The sequence below is a fragment of the Monodon monoceros genome, unplaced genomic scaffold, assembly GCF_005190385.1.
Source record: "Monodon monoceros isolate NGI ecotype Baffin Bay Population unplaced genomic scaffold, NGI_Narwhal_1 Super_Scaffold_7, whole genome shotgun sequence".
Taxonomy (NCBI): Eukaryota; Metazoa; Chordata; class Mammalia; order Artiodactyla; family Monodontidae; genus Monodon; species Monodon monoceros.
Genome location: NW_021703784.1, coordinates 104,222,950 through 104,250,312, shown reverse-complemented (window position 1 = coordinate 104,250,312; position 27,363 = coordinate 104,222,950). Strand labels below are relative to the sequence as shown.

The 27,363-nt window shown below is 47.3% G+C and overlaps 1 protein-coding gene across 1 annotated transcript in view; it reads right to left on the bottom strand.

The window, feature by feature from the left end:
• Positions 1-27,363, bottom strand: part of PPFIA1 (PTPRF interacting protein alpha 1) — a 92,929-nt gene that overhangs the window by 43,091 nt on the left and 22,475 nt on the right. The window contains exons 3-13 of the mRNA XM_029207500.1: positions 13,234-13,335; positions 12,554-12,718; positions 12,055-12,129; positions 11,604-11,705; positions 11,160-11,381; positions 8,681-8,827; positions 7,145-7,279; positions 5,709-5,792; positions 3,566-3,697; positions 2,327-2,389; positions 1,171-1,250 (exon numbers count right to left, since the gene is read on the bottom strand). Of these exons, the coding sequence (XP_029063333.1) occupies positions 1,171-1,250; positions 2,327-2,389; positions 3,566-3,697; positions 5,709-5,792; positions 7,145-7,279; positions 8,681-8,827; positions 11,160-11,381; positions 11,604-11,705; positions 12,055-12,129; positions 12,554-12,718; positions 13,234-13,335 (1,307 nt within the window). The remainder of the gene's footprint in view (positions 1-1,170; positions 1,251-2,326; positions 2,390-3,565; positions 3,698-5,708; positions 5,793-7,144; positions 7,280-8,680; positions 8,828-11,159; positions 11,382-11,603; positions 11,706-12,054; positions 12,130-12,553; positions 12,719-13,233; positions 13,336-27,363) is intronic.

Genomic DNA, 27,363 nt, shown 5'->3' with positions numbered 1-27,363 from the left:
GCCCCCCCCCCGCCCCCCTGCGCCATCAGAGCAAGAGCTGCTTCCTCGTCCTTGACTTTCACTGTCACACATGGCTCTGGTGACCATGCCCAAGGCTTTTCCACTGAAAACGCCCGCAACTGTGCCAGCCCTTCGCTTCTGGCACCCGCGCCCCCTTCATCACTCAAACTCCCAAAAGAGTAACAGGCTGTGTCCACCTCCTCCTCCAGGTACCCGCACCGTCCTCACACGCGCCTCATCTACCCCGTGAGCAGGGCTCTGCCTCCACCTCTGACCTCACCCTAGAGGACCTTAGCCAGCAAGTCCAGCGATGCCGCCGTCCCGATCTCCCTCCACCACCCCCCCAACCCCACCGTCCGTAAGCACACACACTCTCCTTGAAATTCTACCCCCCGGTGGTTCTGGAGACAGGGAAAGTTTCTGGCTCTGCCTCTATCTTCCTTGATTTCTCTTTTTTTCTAGGAGGTTCAGCAAGGACCCTAGACCCTGACGGTCCCCTACGTTTGCAAACGCTGCAGTATCTGTATAGGCTCCGAGCTGTCTCCTGAATCACGATTCAAGCAGGAGTCTCTTTCCTACAGATGAATGAATGTCACCAGTTAAGCTCTTCAATAACTTTTGCTAAAGTTTAACTCTCACTTGATGATCATTTTCCACAAAGAAAGCAAAGAAAAATTTAAATAGCTTAAAAAGAATTATTGCCCCTATAATGACAAGTAAGAAAAAAATCAGGATGCTGAGTCATTTGCTCAACTCATTCACAAGCCAGGTGGTTCCTCCCACGGCAGCCAACGCCAAGTCATGTCTCAATAAATTTTAAAATGACTGCAAGTCACTAACCTTCTGCGATTCTTAAGAAACATCAGTGTCACAGTCTGTCAGGTCCCTCAAATGAATACACCCAAATATTAACGAGCCACCACCCTCCTTCCAAACCGCCTCCTGTGGTTTTGAGTCTTGTCAGTAATGTGAATGCCACTCTCCTAGGTACCGAGTTCTAACCTTAGGAATGATGCTCTACTCTTCCCTCTAGCCTGCCACTAAGCTACAGGCTCCTGGAGGCGCGACCACGAGCTATACCCACCCAGTCACACTGTCCACACAGCCGTGACACGCCCTTGTATACACACGACAGTGCTGAGCAGAGCTGTGACCTGAGGAACGTCCTACCTGTGGTGTAGGGGAGCCCCTCTCAGCCCCGTCTGGTCCAGTTCAGCTCTCAAGGCTTCCAGGGTTAGTACGAGCTGATCCTACAAAACAGCAAATGACATAACACGTGCTGCTTTCAGGATATAAAATCACTTGCATCAAAATGTGCTCAAATGCTGAACAAAACCATAACAGGTTACATTAGCAGTTATAAAATCCAAACATTTTAATTCTGAGAAAATGTTCTCCAAGAGTCCTATAGCAAACATAAACGCTCAGACCAGTATTAACTTTATAAACTGCAGCGAACAAAAAGTTACATCTTGGTCGTAGAAAAGCTCTCAGAAGAGAAACGCCAAGCCATTAACAATAACGAATTCTGAGACAAGCTGTACTTGGGGCAGGGGTGGGGGACACACACGCAGGATTCACTCTCCATCGCACTCGCTCCTCTGCATTGCTTTTAGCTGTCTACACCAAGCACACATCCACTCATGTGCCATCTCTACTCCCAGCGTCACTTCCTCACAGGGCAAAGCGACAAGGCAGACTGCCAGAGTTTCTGAGTCAATGGACAGCCTTCCTGCTCTGTGCTGTGGGCCACAGCTGCCACGCACCTCCTGTGGCTACTGAGCGCCTGAGACGGGCCACCCCAAGGCGCCAAGTGCTGTGACCAGAAACCACACCGCAGGTTTCAAAGACTCAGGTGGAGAGAAGAACGTAAAGTAGCTCATTCGTTTTTAGAGCGATTATACGATAAGATAACATTCTGATTACATAGGGTAGAATACAATAAAATTAACTTCACCTGTTTCTTTTTACCGTTTTAAATGTGGCTACTAGGAAATGTTAGATTACACATGTGGCTCTTATTATCTTTCTGATGGACGGCACTGTTCCAGATGAAAGGCTCCTGCTTTGTTTCAGCTTTCAAATGAACCCAGAAAGGACTCAGAATTCTGAACCACACACACCTGCTGGGCTCTAAATCCATCTAAAATGCAAACGCCTTCAACATACAAATCCCGGAGTGCTATGTATATGTTATAGCAGTGGACTTAGCCATAAAGAAAATGTAACTCAACTTCTGCTAAACAGCTGTAATAATTATAATAACAATGAACCCAGCTCAATTCAGCTCTTAACAGATTCCTAAACAATCTAGAGATTGAAGCACCTTATCATGTTGCATTTCTTCTAATTGCTTTTTTGCATTTTCAACTTCTCGTAGGAGGGAATTCTGAAAAAGATATAAATAGCCTTTTAGTGTTAATTCTTAAAAATGTTCCACGTACTACAGGACGGCTACAGTTCTGTCTGAAACAGTAAAGCACCGCGGGAAGGAACGGGCCACGTGAACATACTAACGGGCAGATCACACTCCCAGGGTAAAATGCGAGCCACGAGGCCAGATGACACCTTTTCATCATAACCTGTACATATAAAATTTCCTTCTTCACCGACTGATTTTCTAGATGTAAGGAGGTCAAGTTCATGGGGTAAGTTAAACTGGTTTATACCGGCTTTCAGCTTTTGCAGTTCAGTGGTCACTCGGGAAACCGGCACAAGTTTCACATGCAAAATTCAAATCTGAGACAAAAATATTCCTACCTTAAGGCCGGCCCGCAGATCAGGGAGGAAGTGAGGTAACTGCCCTATGTGGTCTCTAGTAATGCACTTCATCATGGGTTTTGTGTAAAATAAAATGTACCACATAATCACTGGTAACCACTGGTCTCTCCCAAACAAGCATCATCCCAGGTGCCAATCTCAGGGAAAACTCTTGGGCCTCATCTGTAGGGCGCTGGTGCAGTCGGGACAGGTGTTTTATCAAACCTGAACCAAAGTGTCGCCCATCAGAGCTTCTCTGACATAGATTCTCGGCTACTCCTTTACTCTGGTTACAGCTAAAGTAGCTCCATGATGAGAGTAGCAAGAGTCCAGGCTTAGACATTTTCCAAACCAAATGAAAAGAGAGAAGGCTGGAGTTGGAATATGAGAACGCTTGTTTTTAGATGGTTAAATCTTTTATATTACATCACACACAAGAGACAGAAATAAACCTCTAATGCAAGAGCAATGAAGGGGTGAGGGTGGACCTAGAAAATTCTGGCGCGGGGGCTGATAAACTCGGCCCGTCAGTGGCACACAACCACGGCCATTCCTTTACGGATTGCCTGTGGCTGCTTTCATGCTACTTAACTGATCAGCATGAACTTCTTCTACTCAATTACTCACAATTGTTAAACGCCTAAGATATCTACTACGCGGTTGGCCCGCTATGGAAACAGTTCTCCAACTCTTGTTCTGGAGAGTAAGAATGATAGGCAATGTCCCATACGCACAGCCTGGGCAAGGACGTAACCCCTGACGCCCCTTTTGCAAAGGGGCCTTCAGGGACGTTGCGCTAGCGCACCTTATCTTCCAGAGCTGCCATTCTCTCTTTAAGATGAAGCTGAAGCCTCTCGTTAGATTCTGAAAGAAGCTTGTCAACAGTGTCTGATAAACGTTTATTGTGTTCTTCGTTCATTTTTTCTCTCTGCCTTGCCTAAAATAGGAAAAACAAAAACTTATAAACTTCAAGAACAAGTATGGTCATTATTTTAAAAGCGCCAAGGAGCGACGACGCGACTGGCCTATGCCCTGGCTCCCCAGGCTGCCCCTCCCACTGCCATCTCCGGTGGACTCTGCACCGTCACCAGAACCGACTGGATCACCAGAGCTGACTGCAGGTGCAGAGAAAGGCCCCTCCCACTGCTCCTGTTCAACAAAGCGCCCAGGGGGCCTCATTAGTGTCACCAGCCATTAACTGTCTGATGGACTCAAGGAGCAGATTTACACGCAGAAAACAAGCATATTTTAAAGGGGATCAGCTTACACACACACTGGAGGGGGAACTTCCCAGCATGTAAACAGAAGCTCGAATCTGGATTAAGGGGGTAAAATGAATTCAACTTATAAAGCAAAAGGTAAAAAATGTCATTTTGGGAAAAAAAACAGTGGAGACAGACTTTCACATGTTTTTCTTTATACTCTTAACATCACCTGAATTCTTTGTAATGATAATTTATACTAAAAAACTAGAAATAATTACCGCAAGTAATTTTTAAATGTAATAAAATTGGTAAGTCTGTGTTCTATAAAACTAGCATCAACTTCATGGTTTCAAAAGCTTGTTTTCACCCCACACCCTGAATGAACACAGAAGAAAAGTGGAGGGGACAGAAAGTGCTGACAGGCAGCACACGTCAGGGCAGGTCCCCTCGGCGGGTCTCCCTTTTCTCCTAGGTTGTTGGAAACACTAAATACAAAGCGCTCAGAATCACGCCCAAAACACAGCAACCACCATCATCTAGAAGAGACCCAGCTCACCGTATGATAAGGCTGTCAGCATTCAAATTTAAAAAATAAATAAATAAATTTATTTATTTTTGGCTGTGTTGGGTCTTTGTTGCTGCACGTGGGCTTTCTCTAGCTACGGCGAGCGGGGGCTCCTCTTGTTGCAGAGCACAGGCTTCAGTAGTTGTGGCTCGCGGGCTCTAGAGCACAGGCTCGGTAGTTGTAGCGCAAGGGCTTAGCTGCTCCGCGGCGTGTGGGATCTTCCCGGACCAGGGCTCAAACCCACGTCCCCTGCACTGGCAGGTGGGTTCTTAACCACTGCGCCACCAGGGAAGTCCCTCAAATATTTTTAAAGCAAAACCACTTAAAAGTTTGCTTTGAATTGCCTTAGTCATGAACTGCATCCCTATTGAAACGAGCTCTGGAAGTAATGAAGTGCACCCCTCAAGCGGTGAGAGTCGAATTCTCTGCCTAAGAGGGGAGGGCGCGTGCCTGTGTGGGGGGCAGGGGCGCCTGGCATGCGGATCTCTTGACGGGAGGCAGACGCTTTCCTTCCTGGAAGCTCACGTTTGCTGCTCTGCAGTCCAGGCCCAGGAATGCCGCTTTCTGGTGGTGACAGTACTGATGTCGCACGCCTGGACCTGGGGCCACCACTCGCTCTATTTCCTGGAGGTTCCATCTCGCCGTGTGACCAAATCTTCCAGGAAAGCTCTCTCAGGACTCAGCTGATGTGAGCCTCCACCACCACGCTTTCCCGATGCTCCTTTTTATCCCATCTCCGAGCACAGGAGTTTTCCTCCTGCTCAGGAACGGCCATCCCTACGTCTACCTTTGTGTCTGGAACAATACTTTGGGGTTCAGGACAGCGATCAGGCCTGTGACCGGAATCTGGGACTCCGGTGCCACACCCCAGGCAAGCAGACCCAACGCCTAGGGCGCTGTGCCTTAAGTGTCATGGGCACCCCGGGCTGACACCTCAGGCTTGTTTGAGGGGGGCCCGTAAGGTCCCACCTGTACCTGGAGCAGCTCCCGCAACAGGCTGGTCAGAGCGGCAGGCGGCCTCCTCCCCCACACACCGCCTGCGGGCAAGCATGTGGTGGGTGCGCCAGTCAGCAGACAGCGCGCAGATGAGGCCGCACACTGAATGCACACGGCGGTGGGGGGTGGGGAGCAGCCCCCAGGCCCGGCCCGGCGCTCGGCCTCTCTGCCCGGACACGTACCCGCTGCAGCTCCTGGTGCTTCTCCTCCAACTGTGCCTCCATCTGGCGCAGCCTCTCCTCGATGTTGCCGTGTCTCTCTTCGGCCTGCCAGCAAAGAATGGTGTCAGTTCAGCTCATAGTTGCCCTTTCCTGACAACACGCGGGGTACGACTGCAGCAGCCACAAGCAGGACGTGCTGTGCGTGGACTACGCGCCCCGTGCTCAGCAGAAGGCACGCGCTGACGCCTGCTCGCACGTCCTGCGTGGCCCCATGCGTGACCCCGGGAGGCAATTCACCCTCTCGGGCAGGTGACTGAGGCGTGACGGGCGCTGGCGATCGACTTGTGAGAGAAGATGTGCTCCCCCCACCCCAGGTCCCACACCCGTGGGCTGTGTTTTGGCCCCAGCCTCAGACTGCTCTAGGTGAGTCAGCACGGGAAGCAGGAAGCGGCAAGCACAGCCAAGAGCGATGTACACGTTCTACCTTCCTAAGCTGGGAGGTAAGTTCGAACAGTTTAGCTTCCTTAGTGGCAGAGTTTCCAGCAGACAAAAGGTCAGACTACAAGGCCGACCAGGGACAGGAGAGATGACAGGGGAGAAAAGAAACCGAGACTTTAAATGCAGATCACGAAGGAAAAGGAGCGCTTCTGTTACAGCTGTTAGCAATGAACTTGCTCTAAGGAAGGTCTGCGAGCACCTGACGCCATGTGCCCACCCCGGGTCTGTCCGGCCCCCTCAGCAGCTCACTAAGCTCCAGGCAGGCAACACAGAACTCCTGACGGATGCACCAGCACAGGCCAGGGCCCGCTTCTCTGGGCCTGGCCAGCACCTACTGGCAGTGCAGGACCATATGCCTGAAAGACTGGGCCGGTGGCTGGTTGTGCGCTTCCTCCCCGCCGTGTGGACGAGCCACCCCCAGCGCCGCTGTGTCACCGGGACACCCCCCTCTCACCTGCCGGCTGTCCGGGGACGGTGAGGCTGTGAGGGCAGGGACCGGGCCTGGCACACGCCCCACCATGATTTGTTGAACCAGTGAATGAATAAAGACTCAAAAACTTGTTTATTACGAAGTTACTTTGGCGGTCTTCGACAGAGAATGGGATTTTCCTACTTCTGAGAAAAACTACCCTGCTCTGCCACAAACCTTCTACCCTAACCTTGGAGCTGCTGACTTAAGTAGCTCCAAGCAGCAGTGACTCTGAGCTGAAGCACCCTGGGGACACACAGAACACATCTGACAAAACTGGAGGGAAAAGAATGTGGGGATGACACAAAAGCAGGGATAATGTCTGACACTCAAACTTGCTCCAGTCTCAGACAGTACAGCACTGAAAACAAGTCTGAGCTGCTTGGTGGATTTAGGGGCGCTGACAAGACCACAACGATAAGGCACATGAACAAATCACCCTCAACACCCAACTCAGGTGTCTGCCCCGCAAGGAGGCCCAGGGCAGCACCTTGGAGAGCGCGGCCACCCGCTGGGCCAGCTCCGCCTCCACCTCGGGGAGGGTCTCCGCTCTCCGCAGGGTCTGCTGCAGCTTCTGCTCCGCCAGCTCCAGGCGCTCTTGCAACTGGCGGTTTTTATCCTCAGTCTACAAAATGAGAGCAAAGCGTCAACACGGGCGAATGGTTCAGCCATTTCCGTTTTTAATCGTCTACTAAATCAGTTCTGATGGAGGCACAGCTGTTTTGCCAGCTGCCTCCCAGTGAATTTTTTCTTTCTGTGAAGAGCGCACACCCACTTTCTTGGGCTTGATTTCAACGTGCAAAACCTCTTGCCAAAGTATCTGCTCTTCCTAAATACCTCCAAAGAAGTCTTAAAGCACACACACACACACACACACACACACACGTTCCTATACATGAAAGCAAACCCGTTTTCTGTAGGAGCTTATTTATTCTTATTGACAGGTTAAGGAAAGAAGGGCTCAGTACTAACCCTTCTTAAAACACCATCAGAATCAGCATTTGGAGAGAACCCTACTCAACAGGCTGCCGCGGGCATGTAAGCCAAAACACAGCGTTCATCTCCTTTGAAATCCAGACCCGCTAAGAGTGTGCCTAAGGGAATACTGGTCAAGGTTTAGCTTTGTAAACGTAGGGTCATTCTTTTAGAAAATCCTCTTATTCTGAAAAATTTTCAATGTAGAAAATTTAGACAGATTTTTCTTTCTTTAAAAAAGGTAAAATGTTAAATCATCTGTAAGCTTAGTTCCTGAGAGGTTAACGCTTGTTTCTACGCAGCTTTCTTCTTTTTTCTGTGTGCATATATCTCTACGTACATATACAAACAACAGATTATGCTTCAAAACCCTCAGAAAATAACAGCGCATGGTACGTAGTATTTTCTGATCTGCCTGTTAAAGTCGTTATTTGGAACATTTTAATGCTCTTAATTAGCATTCCACACCATAAGTTTTAATGGCTTTCTAGTATTTTATTTTTATTTTGGGGCCAATGATACACTTTATAACACACCAGACAAACTCACTTTGTTTTCCAGAAGCCAGGTTTGGTCTCCCTAGTTAACTCTTGGTTATCTGAGACCACACAGAAACAGGAGCAAGTGAGGCAAACCGAACCACAGGAGGCACAGGCCTTACTACTCAGACTGCGTCTCTCAATCTGCCATTTACCACACTGACCCCAGTTACCAACAGGCAGCCTTGAAGTTCTTTGCCACTCTCTGCTCTTTTGGTAAAAATGCTAACAAGCAACAAGAGTCAGGAGTGCAGCTCCACAAAATGGTTGAACCAAATCCTAAAAAAATGAAAACCTGTAAATTGCAGTCACCCACAGTTTTTTTAAAATTTATTTTATGCTAGTACAGTTGATCTACAATGTACACCACACTTCTGAACATAATACTCTAAGATCACAAAAACTTTACCCTGGGACTTGATTTCCAACATGGAAGTCACAGGAAAAGGTCTTCCCCCCTTCATTAGTAAGTAATTAATAAAAGCCAGACAAAATTCGATAAAAACCACTACCTGTCGATGCACAGACTCCTTATTTGCAATTTCATTTTCCAGTTTATCGTTGAGGTCGTGCACCGAGGTGGCTTCACGCTGTGCCGCGAGGTAGCGTTTCTCCAGAGTCGTGACCCTCTCTTCCATGTCTTCCTTCTGGGCCATGGCCTATGTCGGGCATTCCAGAGGGAGAGAAGGGAAGTAACCAATACGTAACAGACGGGTGTACTCAGAGAGAGAACAAACTGGGCTCGATCCTAAGTTTCACATCAAATATAAAATTACTGTCCTCAAAATTAAATTGACAGACATGCCAGTTTTCTCCGATGTGAATGAAAACACACCTACCTCAAAGATCATAAATATTCACCAAGTAATTAGCACTCATCTGTCTTCTTTATTTATTTTTTAAATATTTATTTATTTTGACTGCACTGGGTTTAAGTTGCAAAACGCAGGATCTTTGTTGCGGCATGTGAACTCTTAGTTGTGGCGTGCGGGAACTACTTCCCCGACCAGGGATCGAACCCTGGACCCCTGCACTGGGAGCACGGAGTCTTACCCACTGGCCCACCAGGGAAATCCCAGCACTCATCTGTCTTAATGCTATGTCTGGCCACTCAGTTTACCAAGTTTATCCTTTTCTACATAATATTACCAAAAAAAAGAGAAAAAGTATAATAAAATATCCTGTTATTGCAAGAATTCCAGGAGGGGGAAGGTATCTGCCATGAAGACAGGACCTCTGTTTGCCTCACGATACAGGTGGAGATACAACAGTGAGATATGTGTCTCATTTTCTTGGGTAAAAGTTGGATGAAATCTCATCCAATTAGCGCAGAATTAAAGTAATAATATTAACAAATGGAAACAGAACTCAAAGTTTAATACAACTGGGGACTTCCCTCGTGGCCTAGTGGTTAGGAATATGCCTGCCAGTGCAGGGGACGTGGGTTTGATCCCTGGTCCGGGAAGATCCCACGTGCCGTGGAGCAACTAAGCCCACGCGCCACAACTACCGAGCCTGCGCTCTAGAGCCTGCGAGCCACAACTACTGAGCCCGTGCTCCACAACTACGGAGCCTGCGCTCTAGAGCCTGTGAGCCACGGTGCCACAGCTACTGAGCCTGCGCTCCACAACTATGGAGCCTGCGCTCTAGAGCCTGCGAACCACAACTACTGAGCCCGTGCGCCACAACTACTGAAGCCCGCGCGCCTAGAGCCGTGCTCCGCAACAAGAGAAGCCACTGCAATGAGAAGCCCACGCACCGCAACAGGAGTAGCCCCCGCTTGCCGCAACTAGAGAAAGCCCGCGTGCAGCAACGAAGACCCAATGCAGCCAAAAATAAATAAAATTGAAAACAAACAAAAGAAGTTTAATACAACTGGAAGCAGCCTTCTAAAGCCTAATTCTTCTAAAGCAAAATTATATTACACAGTATCAAACGCTGAAACTAGGACCTGAACTTTCTGCTACTGCAATTCCTGTCCCCAGCTAAAAATCCGCTTCAGGTCCCTCCCTGTTCACTAAGTAACCAATATTAGCAAAGTCTTAATATTAAAAGTGGCAAGTCTTAAAGTTTTTTTTTCAAAATTCTCTGCATATTAAACTCTGCCACCTCGCCTCCTCCTGTTGCCAAAGAATAATGTAGGCAGGTTATATAGATACATGCAAATATTTGTTTTGAATTCTTACATAAAATTACTCACACCAAGCTACTGAACAGGATGTACACCTGTTCTACATACACGTGAAAGGGGTTCTCTCGGCGGTGGTCTCACAAGGTGGGGGGGGGAGGGGGTAGGAGCTGTCTGTTTACAAAGGAGAGGTTACGCTAACAGGAGGAGGTGCCAGGGAAGGCACCCAGCGCTCATTTGTTTTTAGTGACAGCGGGCTAGTTTCTCATAAATCACGATACATGCAGAAACGTCTGCCAGAGATGCACACATTTCTACGTATTTTTACAGCATGAGCCTGATGACCCAAGTGTGAACAAATGCCACTCTGTCTGACCACCAACATCAATATCGTACATTCCCCTCAGGGAGCGGAACATCAGAAAACTAGAAACACAGCCGACAGTGCCGCCCTGGCAGAGCCCACAGCCCATGCTCACGTCTCTCCGAGAGAACTACCACCGCAGAGGCCACCACACTCGCTCGAAGTGTATCAAAAGGAAATCTGAGCATAATCAGGAATACATTCGACAGCCTAGGACTTATAGGAATGAGGGGTCCACACCCAGGGCACAGCAGGAAGGGCCGGCTTCATGTCCGTTCCGCTGCCGACGGACCGGCTGCACCAGGCCTCCCCTACCTTTAAAGACCTTGACACAGAAACGGGGAAGCCGCCAGTCAAAGCCTCAGGGCTCTGTTCTGTTTTGCTCTTACTCATACAGTCACCCCAAGGTTGAAGAAACTGGGAGAATAAGTGACAATCAAACCACAAGAGTCCACACGTTCAACCCCATGACAACACTGACATGGCGACTGTCACTCACTTCACGGACATCCCGTTGCAACTTTGTGTTCACTTCCTCAGATTTGATGAGGTCTTTCCTGGCCGTGTCCAGATCTTCCTCCAGCTCTGTCACGTGACTGGACAGGGCGGCCAGGCGCTCCTTCATCTGGCTCTGCTCCCTTGACTGCTTGTCTATGACTTCCTGGAGCTCAATCACTTTAGCCAGGTCTTCCTCGTGGCTCAGAGAACCATCAGAAGATCTCTAATGGGGGGAAAGGACCCTTAAACAGCCTTGTTTGCTGAGGGAGGAAATAAAGCACTTCTGGGAAGTCGGTAAGGTCAAAGCTGCCTTCTGCACGCTGTGGGTTCACACGACTCTCACGGCCACTCGGGCCGAAGTGGCGCGTTGGCGACAGGTTCCCAACACGCGTGCACAGACTGGACGGGTGGGACGAGAACCAGACAGAGGGGACCAGGGACTTGCCTTTCCGTTCGCGCTCGGCGTGTTCTCTTGCTCATGGTTTATGTCAAGCACCCCGTCCGTTAGTGTCTTTTTCTGGTTATTCTGTTCTTTAAGAATCATTAGCTAAAAGCAAACAATTGAATGAGAGTAAAGAAATAAGGCAGCAAAACTCCATTTGGAAAAACACAACTGAAAGGAAAACACATGGTGATGTTATCCATCCTGAATATAACCAGGTCATTAAAGTCAGAATTTACCTTCTACTGGAGACATGGGTACTTAAGAGATTCTGCAACTCTGAAATAAAAGTCTAGTTTACTAATCGTTAAAATGATCCAGATGGGCTGGTCCTCAATCAGGAAGATAAATAACATCTGATATCTACTACTACAGTCTTCATACTTTTTTAAAATGAAGGGATTAAGAATTAGGAACCCTCAGTTGAAACTGTATGACGATTTATCAAGCTTACCTCTTTATGTGTGGCACCTAATTCTTCTTCTAACAAACTACACCTTTCAAGTGCTACTCGTAACCGTTCTCTCACCTGAAAACAAAAGGGATTCAGTTAGTGTGTGTGTGTATATGTGTATATATGTTAATTCAATTCTTATTGCATAGCTATCCTAGTAGACTCTTAGTGTAATATAACATAATAGAATACCTTTAATGTCTTTCGTTGATCTTAACGTCAAGAAAACCTGCTTGCTAATAGCTTTAAAATTTCACCCTTAATAAATTCTATTACCCAATTCCTAATAGCCAGTTGATACACAGGATATAATAAATCTTGAGACATTTATGCCAACTAATACTTTTTAACCATATAGAACTCTGGCTTCTTACAGAAAAACTGTGTTTACAAGAATTCAAGAAGCTCAAAAGTCAACTAAAGTTGCACAAACACCTGCGTTGTCCGCCAAATGACGCAGCACGTGTACAAACCCGGAACTGCCGTGTGGCGGCGGTACCTTCTCATCCAGGGCTTTGTGGTGCTCGAATAACGACTTCAGCGCTTTAAGCACTTCCACCTCGCTGGACACGCCTGCCGGGGACTGCGCCTGCCGCTTCACCACCGTCATCCTGAGGGACCGCTCGTGCCGCGAGACCAGACACTCCAGATGTTCCAGCAGCAGCTGCAGGGCAAGGCCAAGGTGAGCACGGTTTACAGAGCACTTTCAATCTCATATTTGAATCTGGGGCAAATAACTCCTTTCAATCTCACACTAAAGCCAAAACCGTGCGAAGACAGGTCTGAATCCCTCTGGTTCTGTCTAAAGTCAGAGAGAGCTTCCCTGGCCGTCCAGGGGTTAGGACTCAGCGCTTCCACTGCAGGGAGCGTGGGTTCGATCCCTGTTCAGGGAACTAAGACCCGCCCCCGCTTGCCGTGCGGCGTGGCCAAAAAATAATAAATAAATAAAGTTAGAGAAATTCCCCCTCGAATATATTAAAATCGCATTAACTCTCATGATAAATTTCAAGCAAGGTATGAGAACCCTGAACTGATCAACTCCAGTCCACTCAGTGGGAAAATGTCGAAAATGTGTGTAAAAACACACAGAGTGGGTCATCTTTTGAGTTTAAAGACAGCAACACGGAGCCCAGTCGTGACCCCGAGGCAAACGTTAACACAGGGAATCCCCTTACTGACCCTGGTGTTGTTCCTTTCCGCTTTCAGTTCAGCAATTTCTTCTTCTCTTTCGAGGAGCTGTTCCCTGCATACATTTAGTTCTTTAGTAAGTGCTGCAAACTCCTAGAAAACAGTTAAATAAGTAAATAGATATAAATATAAATACAAAAGAGAGCGAGAGAGTGTCTCTAAAGACCAATTCCCGTCAAGCCTCTCCAGGCTTCACACAAAGACAACTCCCGCCCTGGGATAAGCGGGACCTCTCTGACCCTCCAGAGAATGAAGGGTCCACCGAGCAGCCCAAGACCACACAGAACACCATAACTCCAACCAACTTTCACCCCTCCACCCCCGACCCTGGCACGCACACGGCGGGGAAGGGAATCCAAGCCTGCCTTCTCAAGACCCAGGGAAGTCCGAGATATTCTCCTGAACATAAATCCTAATACCAAAGTGGATAAAGATATTTTAAAATGACTCACAGGCATGTGACCTAGAACCACTGGGGAGAGTAAAGAAAAAAGGTCTAGAAGGCAACAGGCTTTGGAGTGTCCCCCGGGAAAAAGGCTAATGGTACCCCAAGGCCAGTCTGTTAGCCTGACCCCACTGAAGTCATCCAGACAGTCAGTAAACTGGTGAAAATGGTAAATTTATGTTGTATATATTGCACCACAATTTACACAGGTGCGCGCGCGCGCACATATACACGGTGCTCTCCAGAGAGCATCAATCAGCTACAGGATGTGAACGACTCTTTACTTCAGTACTTCAGCGCAGACCTGCAAACACGAAGACATCCCAGTAACGCTGGAGAGAAATAATCCAATGTGTCTTCAAACCTGACCCAGATTCTGAAGATACATCTTCAGAGACCTGGCCGGCAGCATCGGCACTGGGCTTTATGGCTGGGAGGCAGGAAGGGCGGGGCAGCCACGTGGACAACGTCTGCTCTCCCTGTCCTCGCAGCAAGCTCGTTTCCCTTCCTGAGTGTCTGAGATTTCTTTCAGATGTGCCCGTGTTAATTACACTGACTACCTGATTCCTCTGGTAAATAACTAGCTGACTGTCGGGTCATCTAATGTCTAACATCAGGGAGAGGTTTCCATCTAATTACTAAGATCCTGTATGAGAAGCACTCTTCCCGCTACAGGTGAGAGAAAGCCTGACTCAGACTAGCCTAGGCTGAGAGGCAGTTACTACTCGGGAGGGTCAAAGGCAGGGCTGGCTCTAAGGTCGTCTGAATTCAGGGCCCTGGATTTTTCTTTGATCACACTGTCCCCCTCTGCACTGCAGTCTGAGTCACAGTTTCATGAAGAAAATGCCTGTCACTAAATGTCTCTGATTATGCCCAGTCCACAGTTCATCGTCCTAACGTGTTTCTCACTGGCTGGATTTCAAGTTGTTTCTCGGCCAGGCCCTCCCGCTCTTGTTTCATTTTTGTCTCTTCTTGTCCTGTGATTTCTAGTTGCTCTTCATGGATGTTAGCTCAGGTCTGAAGCATCTGAAGCACACTTCTCTGGCGGTTTTGCCAGGCCCCATCCGCGAATCTCACATGGAGTAAAGGCACGGCTGCGTAAGGAGCGGGCTCTGGGAGGGTCTCTCAGTGTGAGATCTTCGTGTCGTGGGACCTGGGTTCCAGCTCCCCTCGAGCAGGAGGTGATGTTGTTGGTGCCGACCTCCCCCCACCCAGCCTAGGTCCTGTGGTTGCCCCTCTGGGCCTCCCAAGGCCTCAGGCCAGAACTACGTTTCCATGGTGACCGAGGGCCCCTGCTGCCTGCTTCCATTACAGACAGTGCAGATCCTCTTAGAGAACCAACCACCAGACAGGGCCATGCCTTCCAGGTATTGCTTTCTACCCTCCCCGGGCCCACAACTTCCTATAAAGCCCCAATGTACAGAGGGCAGTTGGCCGCTATACACTGAGGCCAACCCCAGCTTCAGAAAGTGAGTCTGAATCTAGTTCTAATTCGCCTCAACGCTTTGGATCCTATCACCGTAACCCACGGGAGCCACGTCTCCTGTGCCTCCACCGGCTCAGGGCCTGGAGCACCGCAGGCCAGGGCGTCAAGCCAGCTCAAGCTCCCCACACTGGGTGTCCCGCTTCTGTCCTTAAGGGTATTTTCCTCTTTTGGGGGCCTGGCCGTATTTTCTGGTTTATGCTTCTCTGTTTAAGTTTATCTTTCCGCTGCTGGGTCTGGAGAAGACATATGTCAAAGCATGAGTTTATGCTGCCGTCCTAACTGGAAGCCACAACGCATCCGAGAAACGGCTGCACACCTGGTCTGGCTGAGCGCCAGGAGGTGAGCCTGGCCGCTCCCCGGGCGCTCCGACAGCACAGACAGGCAAGCGAGCAACGACCCCCGTGCTCTGCATGAGAGTCACCCAGGCCACCGTGGGAGCAGAGCAGAAGCCATCTCTGATGGGAGGTTTGCTGCCGGGATGGCCCCTGCACTGAATGGCAAGCAGGACCCAGCTGTCCAGCTGGCAAGAGCCTCGTCACGAAAGTACAGCACTGAAGTTGGAGAAGGGCATCCGCAGGCAGGAGTTAAGGTGAGGCTGGAGGTGGGCAGAGGCTAGACTAAGGTCCCGCGGACCCCGTAAGAAGTCTGTGCTTCATCCTGAAGGCTCTGGGAGCCGTCTTATTTACAGACTTTGGGGGCCCTGAGCAGGGAAGGGGCCAAACTGTTCAAAGTTCCAGGCAGTGCCTGACACAAAGGATGTGCTGCTCAAAATGGGTTTGCTGGGTAAGCAAAAGTCCCTGGGAGCAGGGCCGAAGCTGGGCTGGAGGAGGTTAAGAGTGAGAAGACAGCTGAGGCCACAGCAAGAACCCCGGGGAGAAGTGAGGGTCTGACCCGAGACCAAGACTAGAGAGACGCAGAACATAGAAGAATTCTCAGGGCGAAATGCAAGGATCCCCTGTGCCCCCTGCTGTGGCCGTCATCAGCTTTCAAAGGGTCCTCTGGACGCTGTGCTCAGAAGAGCCTGTAAGAGGGTGAGGCCAGAAGTGGGGAGGCAGCCTGGCGTTGGGGAAGTGCAGGAGAGGCCAGGCAAGTGAGCACACCGCGGGGGGTGGGGGGGCAGGGCGCGCTGGAGAGTAGAGCCAGCAGGATTTGCCGACAGATCCAACAAATCTGAGAGAAGTAAGGGTCCAGGACGATTCCAAGGATTCTGGCAGGAGCGAGGGAAGGATGGAGGCCCCGTTCTCTGAGAAGGGAATGTCTACGGGAAGAGCAGGCTTTGAAGGGAGGCCTAAAAGTCCAGTTTCAGACAAGCTTAACTGGAGAGGTTCTAAGGCATTCAAGTGGAGCTGCACCTCCCGGTCTGGACTTCTCGGGGATGCTGGCCGAGGTGGGAGAGTGATCTCATGGCACTGAGTGTGGGCGATAAAAGATGAGGCCTGAGCCCTGTGAGAAGCCAACGCTGGACAGCTTGGAAATGAGAGGCGTCAGCAAGGGCAGCCGCGGGGGGCCAGGAGGGAAGGGGAACACCTCGGAGTCCAGTGCTCCAGAAGCAATGGTCACCAGGGTCAACAGCTGCTGGGAGTCATCTGACTGGCCCCTGGTGGGCGGGCCTGCTGAAATGGAGGCCAGCGGTGACCATGACCATAGCAGGTCGGGAGCCCTGGCAGGGCCGAAAGCCTGGGTGGACAGAGGGCAACAGAGGATGGGAGGAGGATGGCAGTGGGCACACTCTCATTCTTTTGAGGGACTTTGAGTTAAGAGGAGAAGAGAAATAGGGCAGTGGTTAAAGGAGACACAGGGTCAAGAGAGCCCTGCTGCAGGAGGGGACAGGGGCTCGCACGCTGACGGCCAGAGTCCAGAGGAGAGGTGGGAGCCAATGGCCACTACCCGAGCAGCCGAGAGCAGGTCAGTCAGCTGGGTCCGTGCAGAGGGTGCCTTTCCCGGGGGTGCCCAGTTCACCCACAGTCAGGGGAAAGGCAGTCGAATACGTAGGCACAGATCCAGACACACAGGGAGATGTGTGGTGGGAATTTCTGGAAGTCCTCTTCTAATTTCTTCCAATCTCTCTGAGAAAACAGATGCCTTTGCATTGAGTGGAAGGGTGCACGTGGTGCACTGGGGAGGGGAGGAGGGGCGGGCACCAAGTAGCCACTGAGCAGAGAGGGGGTCAGACACCAGTACCACGACCGTGGGCATTCGGGTCCACTGCAGGCTGCCAGCGACACCCATGGACAAGGAACGGACTTAACGGGAGCGGGTTTCCGAGTACGGTGAGGTAGGGTGTGGTGTGTGTTTGTGTGTGTGTGTGTGTGTGTGTGTGTGTGTGCTGAGGTAGGGTGTGTGTGTGTGTGTGCGCGCTGAGGTAGGGTGTGTGTGTGTGTGTGCGTGTGTGTGTGTGTGTGTGTGTGTGTGTGTATGTGTGATGATAATGGACCACGGAATTTCCGTGGGTAAAGAAGACAAGGGAGACGTGGGAAGGGAGAAGGACCACAACAAGGTGGTAGGGTCGCAGCCTGTAGGCCCCAGGAGGGTTGAATTTCGGTGTTTTATTTTCCAAAGTTCTACCATCTATCATGAATACATTTCACTGCCTTTAAGTGAAATATGGAGTCAAAGCATAACAAGTGCACACTGCAAGTTTGTGGGCTGGCGGGGGCGGGAGGAGCTCGAAGATGCCTGTACATGCCGGCTACGCGCAACTAGCGATTCACACATTCGCCCCCCTTGGAGCTAGAAGGGACACCATCTAGCCCCACTTCCACACGCAAGCCTTTTTCCATAGTCACTTTTCCTTTAGCTCTTTCATCACCAGAAGCAAGCCTATATCTTTTACATACAAAGTTTCCTCAAGCTTTTCCTAATAGCTCCAAACTGTCTTCATTCACCTATTAAGAGAATATTTAATTCCCATCATTTTGGCTAAATGTAAGTGTTTCTTACAATAAATTCAACAGCTAAAACCGTTCTACGATATACTGCTTTGAATATGGTAGAAAACAAATTTACAGAACTTCACAATTATTTTTACTCCTTAAAGAAAAACCTTTCTCTTTGCTCAAAAGAATTCAACCGAAAAAGTATCAAAGCAAATTTAAACTTAGGAGTTTAGATAAACATTAGACAGGAAATTCCAAAGTTTAAGATTCCAAAAGCATGTTCATATGTGCACTGTGTTTGTATTATCATTGCAGAGAAAAATTGCAGAGCCTGAACAAATCCCAAATATGTGCAATAAACGATCTAGTCTATCACCATGATAGGAACCTAATTGTCAGCATCTAATTTTTTTTCTCTTTAGAAAAAAATGTCTGTTTAAAAAGTACTGTAAGCCAGTTAAAAGTGACATTCTATTTACTGTAACTAAAGTTTGAAGTATTCTTTGAAACTGAACAGATACAACAATCACTGGAGTATTTTCAGTTTAAAATATAAGTCTGCACAATACAGATTTGTATTTCCATTTGACATTTTCTAGGACTGAGACGAGGGAAAATAACATTCAACCACTAAAATCAATTTAAGAACTTGATTTCACATAATGCGTGAAAGTGCCGATACTTATCATTTCTGGATCTAGATAATAGGATCAGATTACATGAACCAGACGTGACTGATCAACGTCCATGATCAAGAGACTTTCCTGGTGGCGCAGTGGTTAAGAATCCGCCTGCCAATGGACACGGGTTCAAGCCCTGCTCCAGGAAGATCCCACATGCCGCAGAGTAACTAAGCCCACGTGCCACCTACTGAGTCTGTGCTCTAGAGCCCTCGAGCCATAACTACTGAGCCCGTGCGCCACAACTACTGAGCCTGCATTCTAGAGCCCGCAAGCCACACCTACTGAGCCCACACGCCTAAAGCCCGTGCTCCACAACAAGAGAAGCCACCGCAATGAGAAGCCCGCGCACTGCAATGAAGAGTAGCCCCCGTTCGCCGCAACTAGAGAAAGCCCGCGTGCAGCAACCAAGACTCAACACAGCCAAAAATAAGTAAATAAAAATAAATCAATTTATTAAAAAAAAAAAAAGTAAGTCCTATGGATCAGATGCAACATTTGGTTCTAGAAGCGATGACCATTCTCTCTTCCCGGACACCAAGGGAAGTGGGAAGCAGCAGGGTCTGGCCACTTCCTCCCCTCAAGTGGTCCCGACACCCTTCCCGTGTTCTTTACCTGACCATCCGTGTTACGGTTCTACATCTTCTATTCTCTATAATCTCCACCAATAGCTCTGTTTTATTTTTAAATTACGTTTCATTATTTTTGCTAACCTGCTGAAACAAGACTAAAGCTTCGCTGGAGGCAAAAAGTATATGTCCTCTTACCGTAGGGGCACGCAGTATAATAAAGAATGGAAATGGGGTCTAACTTTTAGCAAACTAAAATGAACACCTAAAAACCTGACTTGCAGAACTGACTTAGTTTATCTTCTGACAGAAGCTGTTGATATTGCCACAGTCTTAGGTTTAAAAGCATGTCAAATTTTGAACTGAAGGAAAATTAGAAGTTTATACATTAAAATGAATCAGCAAATCATATTTGAAAATCTAATGCGTTGATTAAAATATGCTTGGAAAGGTTATGTATAACTATTTATTCTGCGACCTAATGATGGGAGAAGAAGGACAGAGGGACACTTAGAAGGAAAAAAGACAAACTTTACACCTTTGCAAAATCTGAGTCATGAGCTCACTAGACATATTTAAAGCCGTGAATGCAATAGCACTGGATTTTCAATTACTGATTATTGCAAGCAACAGAGCAAAATGCATAAGCAGTTCAAAAGTCCCAATATATCTGATTTATTTTTTCTCGTTTCTAAGAATAGATACTGACAAAATTTATGCTCATACTTAGCATTTGGCAATTACGCAATCGAGATTGTATACTCTGAACCTAACAAAACATGGTGCAGAGCAGTATTGCAATGCGATCTCAATTTGGTTAAAAGCAAACACAAACTTGTATTTCTTTTTTTCTTTTTTTTGCGGTACGCGGGCCTCTCACTGTTGTGGCCTCTCCCGTTGCAGAGCACAGGCTCCGGACGCGCAGGCTCAGCGGCCATGGCTCACGGGCCCAGCCGCTCCGTGGCACGTGGGATCTTCCCGGACCGGGGCACGAACCCGTGTCCACTGCATCGGCAGGCGGACCCTCAACCACTGCGCCACCAGGGAAGCCCAAACTTGTATTTCTTATTTAAAATATAGACGGACACCCACCAAACTGCTAACGCAGATTATCCACTATGGATGCGAAAGTGGGCCGGAGATGAGTCTTTCTTTTTAACTTATATTCCTGTTTAATTTCAATTAAGTACGTACTCGCTTTGTTTTTTTTTTTTTTAAAAAAAAAGAAAAGACCAGGGACTTCCCTGACAGTCCAGTGGTTAGGACTCAGTGCTTTCACTGCCGGGACCCGGGTTCAATCCCTGGTCAGGGAACTAAGATCCCACAAGCCGTGCGGTGCAGCCAAAAAAAATAATAATAATAAATTTAAAAATTAAAATAAAAAGAATGAAATCATTAGCCCAACTTATTAAAAAAAAAAAAAAAAAAAGGCCAATCTTCACTTCCTTCTTCCTTTCTAAACAAGGTTAAAACTACAGGGCACGAGCAAATACAGGCCGCCTACGTGGACGTAAGCTGTCCAGATACTTTCCCCCAAAGTCGCCGTATCTCAATCTCTAATTCTTTCTTCTGCTCTCCCACTCATCACTGCAAGGTGGCCTCAGCCCCCAGCCTCACTGAATGAGCTCTGGCTGACACACCAGCACCACCCTTGTCTCCACTGAACCCAGTCCAGCTTCAGTGCTCACCTACCCCGTCCTATGGGGGAGCTTCTGACCCCTCCCCTTCCCACTTTCTTCCCCCTTGTCCTGGTCCCTAGTTCGCTGCTCATCTCATAACGGCTGGTGCTCCGGGGGCTCTGTCTGAGGTCCCCTGTTCACCCTACACACCATGCCTGTCTGACCCGTGTCAGGCTTCACCCCCCCGTGCTGGGTCACTGTCCAACTGCCCACCGTGCACCTCCACTCGGCTGTCTTCCAGGACCTCATCATCGTCCCCCTGGCCCCCAGAGTAGAGGAGACCATGTGGCCTCCCTCCTTTTCCTCCATGTTTGCCAACTGCTGGGCCTGCTAATTCGACCTCACACTTGCATCTCCTAGACTGGCCGCTGCCGCCGCCTCCTCGGCCTGAGCTGCCGGCCTCTCTGCCCCAAAGAAACCCGGACCCATTAGGAGTCACTCCGAGCTACCCCTTTCCTCCAACCTCCAGCACCCGCCAGTCTGCTTTCTGTCTCTAGGCACATGCCTATTCTGGACATTCCACACATATGGACTTGGACAATATCTGTCCTCTCGTGTCTGGATTCTTTCACTCAGTGTACTGTTTTCAAGGTTCAGCCACGTTGGAGTATGTGTCAGTGCTTCATTCATTTTTGTGCCTCAATAATAATTCCATTATGTGGATGCAGCACAGTTTGTTTGTCCGTTCACTGGTTCATGGACATTGGGTTGCTTGTGCTTTCTAACTACCATGAGTCATGCTACTACGAACATTCCTGCACAAGTTTTTATGTGGATTTATACTTTGGTTTTTGGGCATACCGAGCAGTAGACATACTTCTTCACAATGTAAATGAGTGAATTGTTCCATTTCTGTTTCTAAATTCCAATTTAAATATCCAGCTATCTTAGCCATCACTCCTTTCTTCTTTGGAATGTATTTTCTTTTAGGCAAAAATTGGGATTTCCTCATGGACAGTAATTATAAGTTTTGCTTCACATATTTCTTTCTTTCTGCTAAAGAGCAAACCAAAATGTTTTTGGTTTGTTATTAGCATTTCAGTATTTAAACACACATAGTTTCTTACAATTAGTCAAGATAATCTGAAAAATAAATGCACATGTGTATTTCAAAACCACCTGAATATAAGTATGAATGCATATTTCATATGTTTTAGAAACAAGTGTATAATGTCAGTGAAATATCACAGGCGAAAATGTTCTAATTAAATTTAAAAAACTGAGCCTGGGGGTTGAGGGAGAATCAGACCAATGAAGTAAAAAAAATCAAGGGCAGACCATCATCGGATGAATGGATAAAAAAGATGTGGCACATATATACAATGGAATATTACTCAGCCTTAAAAAGAAACGAAATTGAGTTATTTGTAATGAGATGGATAGACCTAGAGTCTGTCATACAGAGTGAAGTAAGTCAGAAAGAAAAAGACAAATACCGTATGCTAACACATATATATGGAATTTAAGAAAAAAGAGGATGTCATGAAGAACCTAGGGGTGGGACGGGAATAGAGACGCAGACCTACTGGAGAACGGACTTGAGGATATGGGGAGGGGGAAGGGTGAGCTTTGACAGGGCGAGAGAGAGTCATGGACATACACACACTAACAAACGTAGTAAGGTAGATAGCTAGTGGGAAGCAGCCGCATGGCACAGGGATATTAGCTCGGTGCTTTGTGACAGCCTGGAGGGGTGGGATAGGGAGAGTGGGAGGGAGGGAGACGCAAGAGGGAGGACATATGGGAACATATGTATATATATAACTGATTCACTTTGTTATAGAGCAGAAACTAACACACCATTGTAAAGCAATTGTACCCCAATAAAGATGTTAAAAAAAAAAAAATCAAGGGCAGAAATCCTTCTTCCAAATAGGAATGAGTACCTTCTGAGTTCTAAAACACTGGAAAATAACAAAATGAGAACACAATATGAAGTATGTTAACATCCAGTTTGTATTTATATAATGTTTCAAACTTCCCAATAAAGCCGGTTATGTGGTTTTTAGCACTACTCATGCTTACTAGAGTATAAAGCAGTTTTCAACTTCAAATACTTCATTTCACAGATCTATGCGTGTCCCAAGACATTACTGAATCATAAAGAAATTGTCTTCAGAGTATGAGACCAGAAACTGCCTGTCTGACCGTGACTGTCTAAACCACCATTAGCAACAGCGTAAAGTCCATATTTCCACAGAGATGTTTCTTTTCAGCTGTAACAAACTTTTAAAAAACAGTAATAGCAGCAGCAATGGAAGGGGGCTTAGGACAGAGCTTTTTTAACACAAACCTTCAAAAAATATATATATTTTTGAAATAGTAATAAAGGTATACATAAGAAAAGTCTCCCTTGCAGCCCAGTTTGCTCTTCCACACAACAGGTAATTAAAGTCATGGGTTTCTTGCTTATCTAGAATTGTGTGTGTGTGTGTGTGTGTGTATATATATATATATATATATATATATATATATATGCCAATAAATACATCCACTTCCCCTTGCTTTTCTTCGATTAAGGATATAACCTGAAGATGTTTCCGTATCAGTTCATGATGTCCTCTTCCTTTTTTATAGCTGCAATGATTGCACATACCAATGAATTCAAAAGCCCTAATTTATTTTTTATTCACTTGCTGATGGACATTTGTTTGTTTTTCCAGTCTTCTGCTATTACAAATAACACGGTAACAAATAATCCTGCGCAGGTATCATTTTGCATGTGTGCCAAATACATCTGTGGGATAATCTGAGAATTTCTGAGCCAAAGGATATTGATCATTTTAAAATACACTGTTAAATTATTCCTCACTGGCCAGCAATGTGTGAAAACATGTTTCCTTATAGCCCCACCATCCTGGGTGTTATTAAACCTCGGTGTCAATTTTTCTTTTTTGGATCCATCCTCCTTCCCTCCTGCCTATCACATCAAAGTCTCCAAAGCCTTTTCCTATGCTAGACACCGAATGCAAGCCCGGCACCCGGTGTGAGCAAGAGGTAACACGTTCTCTGGAGCATCCTTCGCTCCCTGACCCTCTCACGGCCGGGGAATTATGCTGACATTTCTCTTACAAAGAAGGCTCAGCTCGTTCGTGAGGTTATTACACGTCCTCATTTTCTCACCTGACAATCTGTAACACGAACGGCACATTTTCCTTATTTCAGTTACTGTTATTCATTTTTCTTGGATCAAATACAAGTGAGACTGGTCTGTTTTTTACTTATCCTGATACATCCTGACATTCCTATCCTTTCCTATAGAATGGCCTCTGATCATCATCTCTCACACCGAAACATCCGTTAGCAGGAACACAAACACCTGACTTGTGTCTTCTAGTGCAGTCATGCCCAAACACGTACATAACAAAATACTTCACTGTAAACTGATTTTTAAAATTCACTTTACATTACAATTAGGGTATTGTACTGATTTCTTAAAATCATGTGTTCAGGTACATTTTAAAATGGATATAATTTTATGATAGCACAGATTATAATTTAAAATATTGTAAAAAGGAGCTATTGTATTGCTCTAAGGTACAAACCTAGAAACAGACCTGCTGGGTCAAAGGGTTATGTAATTTAATTCTCAATGTTTCTAATGTGATAAATTACAGTGTACTAAAGAAATATTAGTTTCACTGCTTTTGGCATCTCTTTGTATATTTTATAATTTACAGGGTTTTGATGTCCTGACAAAAAGAAGATCACAACAACTGTAACTAAGTCCACTGATGAGGAAGACTGCTTGCACAGGTTCAGCCTGCATGGTCACCTTCACAGTCCTGGGCAAGGTGAGGACTGCACTACTACTTTTTAAACATAAAACATTATTTGCAAAAACAAATTATTTTTAAGCATTTATTTTGTTCAAATGTCACCACAATTTCTCCACTTAGAATCTTTGCCTTTTCTTCTTTTTTTTTTTGCGGTACACGGGCCTCTCCCGTTGCGGAGCACAGGCTCCGGACGCACAGGCTCAGTGGCCACGGCTCACGGGCCTAGCTGCTCCACGGCACGTGGGATCTTCCCGGACTGGGGCACGAACCCGTGTCCCCTGCATCGGCAGGCGGACTCTCAACCACTGCGCCACCAGGGAAGCCCAGAATCTTTGCCTTTTCTAACCTCCCCATGGCAATAAAGGGCAAATTAAAATATTATGCTATTATATAACAGTAAAAATAATCGCAAACCTGTGATTATATACCTGAATATCCAAATTATTTACTTAAATATTACATATATAGCATACATGCCCAAATATAAGGCAATTTCAAGTAAAATTCAATCCCCCTAGTTTCCCATTAAGACAACTGCCAAAAGTTTTTTGGCCACTTTAACAGACACTTTCAGGAATGCAGATTAAACAGCCAACTCTGACTCAGGCTCAGTCCTACGTATTTATGAAAATAAATAGATAAAACTACTTATTCTAGTTGCATGCTAAGTTATTATATCTAATATGCTTATATTCTATCTACAGTCACATCACATGGACTTAAAACATTTCTGAGAGATCCTTTAACTATGTTTTCTTCTCTTTGCTGGGACAACAGTGGTTCACCTGCTGGTGAGCCATTTGGGAATCATCGACGCCAACCACCATGTGGGCATCCCCGAGCACCTACGTTAAGAAAACAACACGGCGCGCTCCAGCTGCAGGACACCAGGTGGATCACTGCCCCGTCACTCCCACGGCCAAGCTCCAGATCCCGCTGCAGCCTCCTGGCAATGGTGGCACCATCAAAACATGGCACAGAGAAATGTCTGGGAGTGGTGGGAGGGTGCCATCAGGGTTTGAGGCACGCTGAATTTGAGAAGGAAGCCAATGTCATCCTGGGGGAAGGACAGCACACCTGAGGAGCATCTCCACTCCTCTGGTGAGATGACATCATGCTGCTCCCCCCGGCACCGCTCGGGAACTGCCGTACAGTTTACAGCTTAGCAAGTCTCCTGAAAAACCTTATGGTGTGCTCCTGGTTTTTCTGATTTAGTCATAATTTTAGAATATTTCAGGCTTGTCATTAGCTCCTAGTAGCACCTCTATTTTGCAAAAAAAAAAAAAACAAAAAAAAACAAAAAGCCACAATCAACTCTTTTACACGTGATTAAGCACTCTGTGAAATGACTTCATGACCTTTATTAACTTAGAACACCCTAGATGTGTTAAATTAGGTGTAGGAGCCTTCGGACCCCACCTTCCAGGGCCCTCATAGTATCAGCAAACACAACTGCACAGAAAGGGTTGTAAGACAGAACCTCCTCTGTTGCCCTGTGAGACTGCACTGTCGACAGGAAGAGAATTTTCCACCAAATTCCCAGCAGGTACTATTGAAGAGAAGCTCTCTGACACGCAACAGGGTCAGCTAACACTGCACCTGACTCTGCTCTAAAGCTACAATGTGACTCTGAAAGAACTCAAAAAACAATTATGGGGAATCATGGCCGCCTTTTAACAGACACGGGGGACCGCGACTGAAAGCTCAAGCCTCAGCACACAGAAGACCAAGGACAACCGAGCGGGCTGCTTTCCTGATACACCAGATGGAAGACAGATATCTCGGAGTGAATCAAAGGTCTCGGTATAAAACCATAACTGAAAGTACTTTATTAGGGGTTTCCTCTTGCGGCTCCACTCTGCCTAGTCAATAGAAATACAAGTTTAAGAATGAGTAGTCTCAGAGTATCTACGGCTACGTTTATAGCATTTCCTGCAATTCTGCTGACAAGTCAAAGAAACACAAATGCTGCAGTGTTTAAGGCCATAGAGCAAAGGCTGAAAGTAATAAGTACAAATGAACTTGAAAAAGGCTTCTGATTCTCTGTCATGCAGCTTTCATAACAAGAATGACATTGCCTACTAGAAGACCACAAAGCTGATTGGTGGAAATGATACAGATAAAGGGTTGATTGTCAACAAAATGTCTCGGCTGCCTGCAGATCCGCCCCTCTGCCTGTCCAGAGTCTGCCCGTCCATCACCATCCTCCCCCAGAAGCTGTCAGACAACCAGCTCTGCTCCTGGTCACCACTTCCCTGGGAGCCACACTCTCAAGGCCTTTGTCAACTGTCCTCCTCCCACCCCCGTGCCGAGGACCATCCCCACACTGTGTCAGGGCCGCACCGCCATCACCGTCCCTCCTTCCCCACCTGCTGACCTGCCGGCCCAGCCCCGCACCCTCCCGCAGGCTGAACACGGGGTCGCGCGGGCTGGGCTTGACCACCCATCTCCCGCTTAGGCTCCCCCAGGCCTCCGCCACTGCTTCACTGCGCGGACCCCAGTCTACTCGGGGGAAAGACGTGCCCCCTCGCTACTGAAACCCCAGCCCCCCAAAGGGTCTAGCAACACACCAGTGTTCAGGCAATAGCTTTGTACGGAAACAAATCA